General features: G+C 32.6%; 1 protein-coding gene across 1 annotated transcript; it reads left to right on the plus strand.

The window, feature by feature from the left end:
• The first annotated feature begins 349 nt into the window (after positions 1 to 349).
• LOC127136227 (non-specific lipid transfer protein GPI-anchored 11) lies at positions 350 to 2,135 on the plus strand. The gene is made up of 3 exons (XM_051062816.1): positions 350 to 659; positions 746 to 990; positions 2,016 to 2,135. Exons 1-3 carry the CDS (start codon positions 350 to 352, stop codon positions 2,133 to 2,135), a joined length of 675 nt encoding a protein of 224 aa, XP_050918773.1.
• Positions 2,136 to 11,658: the final 9,523 nt, after the last annotated feature.

Genomic DNA, 11,658 nt, shown 5'->3' on the forward strand with positions numbered 1-11,658 from the left:
TGTAGTTTATTCCAACCAATGAAGTTCAATAGGTAAAGCTGTACTCACGATAACTTACAGCAAAAGCTCTGAGAACGTAAAAACCCTAACAGAATCCTTCCTTTTCGATGGGAGCTATTTCCTCACTCTCTTCTTCCTTAGCGCTTCATATTCTACCTTTCCTCTCTCACTCACTCACTGGCTCACTCAGGTTTTTCTTCTTATTTTTTATGTCAATATATTGGGAATTCTTATTTTATTTTTCCTTTACCGGTTAAAAACATATATATTTTTGTTTGTTATTCCTTTACCGGTTGAAAAGGAGTTTTTCATTCCAGGTTGAGAGAAAGGATTGAGTTAAACAAGTCAGATGGTAAAAGTGTTAACTGGTTTGGCATTTCTACTTATTTGGATGATATTTCCTTTAAGTGCCGCACCAAATCCAACTGGACATTGTAGATCAATTATAAATGAAATGGTTGTTGAGTGTCTACCGTATTTCGTAAACCATAACAATTCCCAACCACAAGATCCATCGTGTTGCTCTGCTGTTCAATATGTTGTAGCTACTGCTTCTGGTTGCATTTGCGATAGTATTATGGACATGGAAAATTTACCCTTGGATGTCATAAAGAGTATGAAGTTGTCTACTGTTTGTGGAGTATTATTCCCTTGTGAATGTAAATAACTAATTCAACTTTTTATACATAAATTAGCAATTATATTTATAATGTTTGATAGTAATAAAAGTTGTTTAATTTTGCAGTGGATGTCAGTGCTGCTTCAAAAATTGAAACTTCATTGGAGTACCTTTCAGAGCTTAGCTCAACGGCACAACCCAGTTATGCTCCAAATCTAAATTCTGATGCACCTACGCCTGCCCCGATTTATGCTCCAAATTATAATTCTGAAGCACCTGCGCCAGCGCCAATTCAAGAGCCTGGAAAAAAATTTGATGTAGTTCGTCTCATTCCATTCTTTGGATTCTATTTTATGGTGATTATCATGCAAGTTTGTCTATGTGCTCGTGGAGAATAAGCCTAATAAGGCGATTGTCTTAGGGCTTACTTTGTAAATGGCTCTTTCATTTTTTATTTTATTTTTTTGCCTTTGACACATTCTTCAATTTTGTCCATCATCCATTTGTCATAAAAATAAGTAGTTAATTTTTTTTTAAAAATAATAGTATATTTAAGTTGATTAGTAATAAATCTAGATAAATTGAAAGGTAAACAATAATATTAAAATAATATAAAAATTATAGAAATTTGTATTAGATAAATTAATCTTTTAAGCTTTTAATAAATAAGGTAATTATTTTAAAAATATTTAAATTTTTAACGAATAATACAGTCTTTTTCATACGCCGTATCTACACCATATTTTACAACAAAGTAAAGTGTTGGTTGCACGAAAATCTAAGCAAAACAAATTAATAAAACAATAAAATTAATATAATTTATGTATATTTATACGGTGTAAGTGTTAAAACAAGTGTAAATATATCTTTTATGTTTCTACAATATGAGCAAGTAAAATTCATTAAAATTTTGTAGACTCACTATATAATTCATAATTATATAAGTAGTTTCACTTTTCACTTTTATGAAAATATAATTTTCACGAGATGAGAAATAATAATTTATTCAAATTTTATTGACTTATTACATATTTGGATTAGTAGTTTCCTTTTTTTTCGTTTCATATCATTTCCAAGATATGAGAAAGCAAAATTTATTAAAATTTTAATGAATCAATACATTATTCATAATTGAATCGATAGTTTCATTTTTCCCGTTTCATATGATTTTCACGATATCAAAAAATAAAATTTATTAAAATTTTATTGACTCACGGCATATTTGGATCATTAGTTTCATTTTTCTCATTTCATATAATTTCTATAATATGATCCAGTAGAATTTGTTAAAATTTTATGGATCCACTAAGTAATTCATATCTACGAGAGGGACAAATAGTTAAAGTATAAATTAATAGAAGTTGTATGAGTATGAACATTGTGTTTTAATTAATAGATACCTAAACTTGTTTCAATGGCTATTAATATGAAAGCTACACAACAACCTAGGAAAAACTTATTAGTTGGTTACCTTAGTTCAATTTCTTTCTCCAAATACGCTAGTTGGTTACCTTAGTTCAATTTCTTTCAAAAATTTAGTTACCATCATGTAAAACACTGAGTTTCAAAAATTTATTTTTAAATACGGATGGCATTGGAATTGTCTCTTACATTTATTTATTTTATGTAGTTTTATTTTATGAGAATTCAAACATGACTTAAATAAAGTTTAGTACCAATTTAATGAAGTTAATTATTTGTTATTTTAACTGCATAATGTCGGAAACATGTTTGAAATGAAAGTTATATTGTATACGTGACGCCTTTACGCTTAAGTTATATGCATGACAGAAAATCAGTTTAGCAAAAACATAATATAAGTTACAAACATGACATGAAATCAATTGATGAATCAAGCCTGTATATGTATCATGTATTTTAGAGAGATTGTAACAATATGGTATAAATGTCATAAAACTCACTTACAAAATAACATAATAATTGGTTCGAGGGCAACAAAATACATGTCACCGTAATTTTTATAGATCAACATTGAAATCCCTTGAAAAGAGTGAAACAACAAAATACATGGTTCAATGATGTAACATATGATTCATAGTTCACGATGTAAAACATGATTGGTATCTTTGTTAAGTGACATGAAACTCCATTTTGTATGATCTAGTTGAATTCCAGCCAGTTTCATATCCAACTAAATGGTGGTAACTCCATTTCAAGTTCCAGAAATGTTGAAGTCTATGTCACCCAAATGTAGGGGTGGCAAAATGGATGGATTGGATGGATATGGATTGGATCGTTAATGGATGGATCAAAACAATCCATTATCCATTAACAATCCACTAAAAGTTTTTTAAAAATATCCAATCCAATCCATCCATTAAGAATAAAAATCCATCCAATCCATCCATTATCATAATTTTAGTGGATGGATATCCATCCATCCACTTTTTTTTTCTTTTAAAATTTTTCTTTGAAATTTATTTTTTTTTTAAATTTTTTTACTTTTTTTTAATAAAACAATATCAATTTTTTTTTCAAAAAAATATATTTTTTTGTATTTTTGAAAAAAATAATTTAAAAATATTTTTTTTTATATTTGTAAAAAAACAATATCAGTTTTCTAATTTAAAAATAAGAATTTTTTTTATTTTTAAATTTTTGGAAAAAAATCGATTTTTTGTATTTAAAAAAAATGAATTTTTTTCGAAAAAAAAAATATTTTTTATTTTTTATAAAAAAAATTTAATATTTGAAATTTTTTTTTTTTTAAAATTAGATAAAAAAATCCATTGGATCATTAAAATGTGTTGGATGGATTGGATCAATCCATGCTTATAAATGGATGGATTGGATCAATCCATTAACTTAATTTTTTATGTAGTGGATGAATTGGATGGATTTTTTGATGGATGGATTGGATGGATTTTCTCTTAATGGATCCAATTGCCACCCCTACCCTAATGGTCTTCCAATCCCTTAGAAAAATTAAAATTTAATACTTCTGTATGAAATCAATAATTCTTATTTGTTTGACAACTGTCTAACTGCTTGGTAATATAGAACACTTGATTGCATCAAGAACCTAGATACCATGAAAAGCATAGAACAAAAGTGCAATTAAGTATTTGTTAAAATCAATATTAGATATTCAAACCTAGAGTATACCAGAGAATGCAGGGACAAACACTATCATTGAATATCACCTGTTAGTATTCTATCTCAATCTCACAGCAATTTTCCACTTAAATAAGCATAATGTGGATTTGGATGGATTCTGCACCAATAACATTAACAACTATCAAGTCATATCTAAATTTTATCACGTTGAGATGTGCTTTGGATGACAAATTAACTAACTATATAAAATCATTGCATAAAGAAAGTAGAACAATGAAGTCATCTAGGAGTTATCTATAATTTTCTCACCTCTACATTAACCTTGTCAAAGTAAGTAGGAGCTATCACTTTGGAAGAGTGGTATTTATATTTATAAATAAACGTTGAACGACCTGAAAAGCAAAAAATTGAAAAGTTGAAGAAACACAAAAGTTGAGCAAGGTGAAATCTAAAAGAAGAAGATGGTGAAATATAAAAAAAAAAAATGAAAAATACAGAAGGAGAAGTTTTTTAAGAAGGCTATTAATTTAAACATTGAGCTTTGCATTTTTACTTAATTAACCATTAAATTAGATTCAATTTTAAAATTATGATTTAAAGTAAGATAAAATAACTTACTCTTAAAATAAGTTGATCCCCACTCATATATATATATATATATTATATATATATATATATATATATATATATATATATATATATATATATATATATATATATATATATATATATATATATATATATATATATATATATATATATATATATATGAGAAAGAAAGTTAAAACAATAGAGTGAAATACAAGCGATAAGCACAAGGAGTACCAAAGCACCAGCAATAAAGGATACTACAAAATTAAAAAGAGCAACCGCCATAACATAAACAACAACAACTAGCAAAAGCCCCAACGATACCCAACAACCAAAATAAAAAGAACCAGAAACAAAGCCATAGCTCCCTAGACAAGGATTAGGAAGTCAAGCAACTGCCTCCACCAAAGCATTAAGGATATCCTAAAAGGGAGGATATCGATTCTTAAGTTGTTATTGGCACATTGACAAGAAATGATTCTTAATCTAGTCTGATAAAGCACATGAGCTACCCACGAACCTACCAGTACACCATTTCCGATTCAAAAAAACGCTCAAGTATTTCACATCCTTCGAATTCACCACTTTGTCTAAGAATATTAAATCATTCTGAATTTTCAAAATCGACCAAGTCACAACATGTCAAGTCAAGAGATATCCCCCTCTAATCCTAGACAGACTACTAGTAGGTAAAAACATCTGAAAAAGGGTCACAACATCCCTAGGTAAAATCATAAGCCACCCCAACAATCTAAAAATTCTATACCAAATAGAAACTGTCACCTCACAAGTAACAAAGAGATGGGAGGATGACTCGGTGACTATTGAGCAAAAATGACAAAGAAAATCCTCCAACCCTAAATGAACTCCCCTTTTAACACTATTATAAAATATATATTTCGTAACATGTTATTAATTCGGCCATTTAATAAACGAAAGTAACGCGTCTTCCTTTTTTTAATTTATTAAAAAACTTTTTACCATTGTCCAAAATAACTACCATGGTGATACGTAAAGGATTACACCCTTCGAATCGCACCACTAACAATTTTCCATTTTGTTCCATTACAAAAAAATATGTGTCCCTTTAATTTGTACATTTATAAACTAAAATATATTTTTTAATAAGAAAATGATATTGAAAGAAAGGAGTGTAGCGGGAAATTCGTGATCATCAAGCTATTGACAAGCTAGAGATCAATTAACAAGAGTCGCCACCGCGCTTTTATTGTTTCCAAGGGAAAATGGAAAAGTACGAACAAAACCCAAATAGTAAGAAGTTTTCAAATAAAAACTAATAAAAATCAGAGATCACAGGTAAGAGGGTTGGTTACACAGAGGGAAGGTGTTAGCACCCAAAGTGTCATAGGTACTCCTAGGGAGCCCTTTATGTGTGCATATGTACTTGGTATAAAGTGATGTTTACAAACAAATAGAATGGAGGGTTGAGAAAAGAATTCATTAATTATATTTTTGTGTTTGACAAGACCTTCGGTCTTGTGCTTACGTACCAACATAAAAATGAGGGATCAAAACCTCGTAGTTCGTGCTATAAATTTCAAAATGAGTGTGTTGGTTTTTAACAAAATTTAAGTTTGAAAGGAACAAAGGCCTAAAATGATTTGAATGATTTAGTTCTTTTTGTCTTTTTGAAAGTTTAAGTCAAGTATAGTTAAATTTATTTACAAGTTTGATTTAAGAAAATAAGTTTGAAAAGGCAATGGCATAAGGCCAAAGTTTCTATCTTTTTGCAAAAGTGGTCAGAGTTTAGAACAAAGGTAGTTCACACAAAGAAGGTTTTGAAAATGGAGGGAGAGATATTTAAATTAAAGAAACGGGGAGAAGATGAAGAGACTACCCTATGCACAAAAATTAAAAGTTTAAAGTTGAAAAGATCTGACCAAATGGGAGCAATCCAATAGACAAGTATGTCAATAGAAACCCAGAATTCCCTTGAACTTTTTAGAATCAAGCAACACACGAATGCACAATTATATCAATCTTGAATAGCAAAGGCATCAAATAAAGATGGCCTCATCCAAGCTTATCCACTTCAATGATCTTCTTCAAAATAGCCTATGTAGCAGATGAATTCCACAAGTCACAGGTTCAACATAACAGCTTAATAAATGATCAATGTTACAAATGAAACTGGAGAGATCTTGAATGATGTATCAGATGAATTCAAATTGCAAGCACTTGGTTCTTCAACAAATTGGCATTGGCCAAGTGCATTAGTAAAGGAATGTTGCCTAAATTCTAAATCCAATTGGGCAAGATCAAACCAACAGTCCACTCAAAAGTTTTTTAGTGTTTTTGTTATTATTATGTGCATTAATGGTCAAAGACCACACAAACAAGCAAAGCAACAAAGTATATCACACAATATGGTCTAAGTGGACAAAATGAAAATTAAATTAACATAAACAATTAGAATGATATGTATAATGACAAATGATAATAAAGTGCTAAAAGTAAATTGCATTAAGAGTAAAAGCTTGAAAGTAAAAGTTAATAGTTAGTAAGTTAGTAGTTAGTTTTGTTTTGCTTTTTTGATTTCAAGACATTCTTTGGAGAACACTCAACCCACTTGCCACAAACATGGATCCTTGAACCAAAACATCTTCCAAAGGAAGGAAAGAAGGCCAAGTTTCCACACAATACCATGGAAGAGGGGAGACTTACAATCTCACTAACTAGAATGCTTATGCTTTTTATGTCACAAATTTAGCGCTATGTTAAGCAATCGTAATTGGACTTATGTAGAAGTCACAACTATTTGAGGTCAGGCAATAGACTTTTGGTGTTAATGCATGTTGGAGACATAGTATTATGAACTATGCTCATTAAACATACCACACACAAAAAATATGCAAAGGTGTGGCCTAATCTCATCCATACTCATGTTAATCTTTCAATCAACTAGCATTAGGATTTTGAGATGTCATTGGCCAAAGGGAAATGAATGGATAAAGAAGAGGAATTAGATAAAGAGGGAAAGTGATGAATGAGATCACAAATTGGTCAAAGGAGGACTTTTCCCAAATTAATATTATTCATTCATTTTGGGAGATGGAATGTACATTCTATCAATCCCCTAAATCAAATAATATTAACTTGACAAAGTCAAATCAACCTTGACCAAGGCCCAACAACAAATAAGAAACTCAATCAAGTCAATACAAATGGTCAACACAATTAAAATGGCATTTATCACTTCGCCAAATAAGGGAAAAGAGGGCGCTTTTTTTGGCCTATAACAGCGCTTTAAAGCGCCCTCTAATCTGGCGCTGGCATAGGTAAAGACAACGCTTTTTTTCCTGGTGAAAGCGCTGTCTAAAGTGGCTCTTTAAGCTCTTTAAGGGCCACTTTAAAGGGCGCTTTTTAAAGAAAGCGCCCTCTAAAGTGGAAACATTTAAGGGTTTAGAGGGCGCTTTTACTGGAAAGCGCCCTGTAAAGTGGAAACTTTTAAGGGTTTAAAGGGCGCTTTTACTGGAAAGCGCCCTCTAAAGTGGAAACATTTAAGGGTTTAGAGGGCGCTTTTACTGGAAAGCACCCTCTAAAGTGGAAACATTTAAGGGTTTAGAGGGCGCTTTTACTGGAAAGCGCCCTCTAAAGTGGGTGGTTATTTAAATTTTTTTTTTTAAAAAGCGCTATATTTTTTTATTTATTTTAGACAACCTGTATATTGAAGCAGTACATCCAAAACTGTATAATTTGAAGCCCTTTTTCACACATTGCATTCAACAAGCCTTATATACAACAATCCATACATATACAACAATCCACTGATATATAATCGTTTAACTTCTAAAGATTCTAAATATACAACCAATTCATAACTTAAAAAGAAATAAAACTAAGTAGCAAAAGCATCTCTGAGATGTATGTTTTTTTTGCTAGCAACAGTCTTCTTAGCAACAACCTCTTTTTGTTCAATATCAATAGCATGAACCTAAAATATCATAAAATTAGTTAGGTGATGTATAAGATCAAGAATTAACATTTTCTATGCATAAATATCATATAATTGTGTTTATACCTTTTTTTATGCAACTGACTCGATTTGCTGCGTAATCCCCTTATATTTTTGGTCCCTTATCTTTTGAAGATAGAATTGATATTTGTTTAGATGGACATGTTCCATTGTCGTAGAGGGATACTTTCAAATATCCAGCATCATCATCATCTACGCGAATGAGGCTTGACGACAATGGAACATCTCCATCTAAACAAATATCAATTGATACTTTCAAGTATCCCTTGCCCCTTGCACGAATGATTGACTTCATAATAGCCATTTTACCTGTAATAAAGAAAACAATTAAAATCAGATGACAAATGTAAAAACAATTAAAATCATAAAAGTCATTTTACCTGTAATAAAGAAAACAATTAAAATCATTTGACCTGTACCTTTTTCACTAAGTTCTCTTTCTTTTCTTGGTTGGAATATGTTCTACATGTCTCTTAACAACACGGACGCACTACGCCAAACAAGACCTTAGACAGCGCTTTTTTTAGCCTTAGACAGCGCTTTAAAGCGCTGTCTAAACCTCCGCTGCTAAAGGTTTAGACAGCGCTTTTTGAAATCTTAAAAGCGCTGTCTAAGCCCCCACCTTAGACAGCGCTTTGGCCTAAAGCGCTTTCTAAGACCCTCCTATTTCAATTTTTTTAGGTATACCTTAGACAGCGCTTTTGGCCATTATGATCATTTCTAATATATGAATCATTTGATATAATATTCTCATCTTGACCATTGAACGCCTTTCTCCATCCACGGTAGTGATGATTTGAATTTAAGAATCTCCGATGACCGAGAAAGACATTCTTCTGACCAAACTCCAAGTGCTTCCAATCTGTTTTATCTTCACAAATAGGACATGCACATTGACCTTTTATGCTATACCCTGATAGATTTCCGTATGCTGGAAAATCATTAATTGTGCCAAACAACATCGCCCTCAAGTTGAAACTTTCTTTCCTATATCCATCATAAACCTCCACACCGGTCTCCCACAAAATCTTTAAATCTTCGATTAAGGGCTTCAAGTACACGTCTATGTTATTCCCTGGTTGTTTAGGTCCAGAAATCAACATAGACAACATCATGTACTTACGCTTCATACAGGAAAGAACCAGGGATAACATAAAAACGTAGCATAGACAACAATAACATAAAACTGAAATGGGGCAAAGCTAAAACAAAGCAATAGTGCAAGTAATAATGTATGCATCGTGTACCTTTGATTGGTAGAAGGAGGAAACGTCGTAGATCTAACAGAGGTGGAAGGAGAACGCCTTAGAACCCTAACGTGAAAAAGAACGAAAATAACAGAGAGTGAAATAACAAAACGCGCAGTATGTTATAATTTTAATGTTTACTAAAGGGGACCTTAGAGGGCGCTTGTGGAAAAAAAGCGCCCTCTAAAGGGGGCCTAAGAGGGCGCTTATGGAAGCGCTCTCTAAGGCTTTCCAGAAGCGCTTTATAAGCTGGAAATGCACATGGACTTATAACAGCGCTTTATTAAAAGCGCCCTCTAAGGGTAACCTTAGAGGGCGCTTTCTAAAAAGCGCCATGTATTGTTGTCCCTCTATCTCCTCCTTATTTTTTCGCTTCACCTTAGAGGGCGCTTTATTACAAAAGCGCCCTCTAAAGTGCGCTGTCTATTGCTCCTTATTTTTTCGCTTCACTTTAGAGAGCGCTTTTGTAATAAAGCGCCCTCTAAGATGCGCTGTCTATTCCAGTTTTTGGCGTAGTGTATTCAATTAAAAATAGTAAAATAATGCATTAAATTTAAATATGTTTTGTCCAAATCCTAAACTCTCATCAAAACACCAAATAAATGGCCATGAGATTTATCATAGGTCAAACAAGGTCAAAGGACCTTGGAGAAAAAATTTCATAATTTTTGGACACTTAAAAATATTTTTAAACGATTAAAAACAAATGAAAAATCAACTAATTCATGAAAAATATTAATAATGATCCAAAAAATAATTTTAATTCAGAATATGAAAGAGAAAAATATTTGAAATTTTTTGGTGAAAGTCCCATATTTTTTGGATCAATATTAAATTTATTATGAATTATTGAAGAAAATGGAATTAAAATGAAATTCAGAAAATTCAAAAATACGTGGACCATCAGATCTCCCTCAGTAATTGAGGTGGCAGATCTGATGATCCAAAACGCGCGTTCCATGTGTTCCCTAGTCAACATCGTTGTAACATGAGTAATCACAAGGCACGACTAAGATTAAAACGTGGAACATGGATCACACGGTTCAGACTCAAGACACATCATCACCGGAGCCAGAGCTCCGGTTGTCTTCTCTGGTGAGCTTCACCGGACTGGTCAACATGAACCATCACCAAAAATCCAAACATGGACATGATTTTAAAGAGAAAACATCACCGAGCACGAATATCACCTCCAATTCATCCAGTTCCAACTATATTGAGAGATATGTGGAATTGAAAAATGAGATTCATGATCTGAGTTGCTTCAATTTGGCCTCAAAGCAACTCAATCTTCTTGCCTACATTGGTAGGACTTCAGACAACTCAAGAATCAATGGAATTGAGCAAGAATCAAGGAGAATCGAAGAGTTTAAAATTTCTGCAAATTACCTTCAATGGAGGTCTGAGCTTGCTAGATCTTGATCTGAATCGTGCTTAGCTTCACTTCAATTGCTTGCAGGAGAGGAATGGAAAGGCTTAGAAGCAATGGATTCCTAGAGAATTGAATTCCAAAACAACGGAGATCCAAGCTCAAATTCAAATGAATTTATCAGGGTTATCCTCTTAGCGTGAAGGGTTTTCAATGGAGATTCAAAGTTGACGTAATGTGTGTGTGAATTCTGAGCATAAGGGTCTCAATTTATAGGGAAATCAAATGATATTTACACACTCTTCCCACTTTCCAAATTTGGTAAAATGATGATGCCATGTTGCATGGGCGCGCTTAGGCCCATGGAATGATGGTTTGAAAGTCCAAATGAATGACCATATGCTTTGAAGATGGATTGGATTGCAAGGTGTCGCATCCGCGAAAAACAACCGGCGGGCTAAAACAAAAACAACACAGAGCCGCCACCGTGCGCTATTTATCCCAAAAGAGGGAAAGGAAATGCTCGAAGTAAACCTGGGAAAAGCATGGTCTCGCGACCAAAGAGAATGGGATCAGGAGTCGGTTACGCAAGGGGAAGGTATTAGCACCCCTCACGTCCGTCGTACTCAACGGGATCCACGCTCTAAAGAAAAGAAAAGGTTGCTAAACAAACATCACACACACACACTGAAGACAACACAGGTGGAGGAAGAGGGGAGAGGGCTCGATAGGACATCGCGTCCTATGCCTACGTATC

Source organism: Lathyrus oleraceus, chromosome 4 (genome assembly GCF_024323335.1).
Source record: "Lathyrus oleraceus cultivar Zhongwan6 chromosome 4, CAAS_Psat_ZW6_1.0, whole genome shotgun sequence".
Classification (NCBI taxonomy): Eukaryota; Viridiplantae; Streptophyta; class Magnoliopsida; order Fabales; family Fabaceae; genus Lathyrus; species Lathyrus oleraceus.

Bases quoted from the DNA above. Each gene is read 5' to 3' on its own strand.
- LOC127136227 (XM_051062816.1), top strand. From the start codon at position 350: ATGGTAAAAGTGTTAACTGGTTTGGCATTTCTACTTATTTGGATGATA. The intron at 660-745 runs GTAAATAACTAA...TTAATTTTGCAG, and splicing joins AGTATTATTCCCTTGTGAAT to TGGATGTCAGTGCTGCTTCA. The intron at 991-2,015 runs GTTTGTCTATGT...TTTAATTAATAG, and splicing joins TTATGGTGATTATCATGCAA to ATACCTAAACTTGTTTCAAT.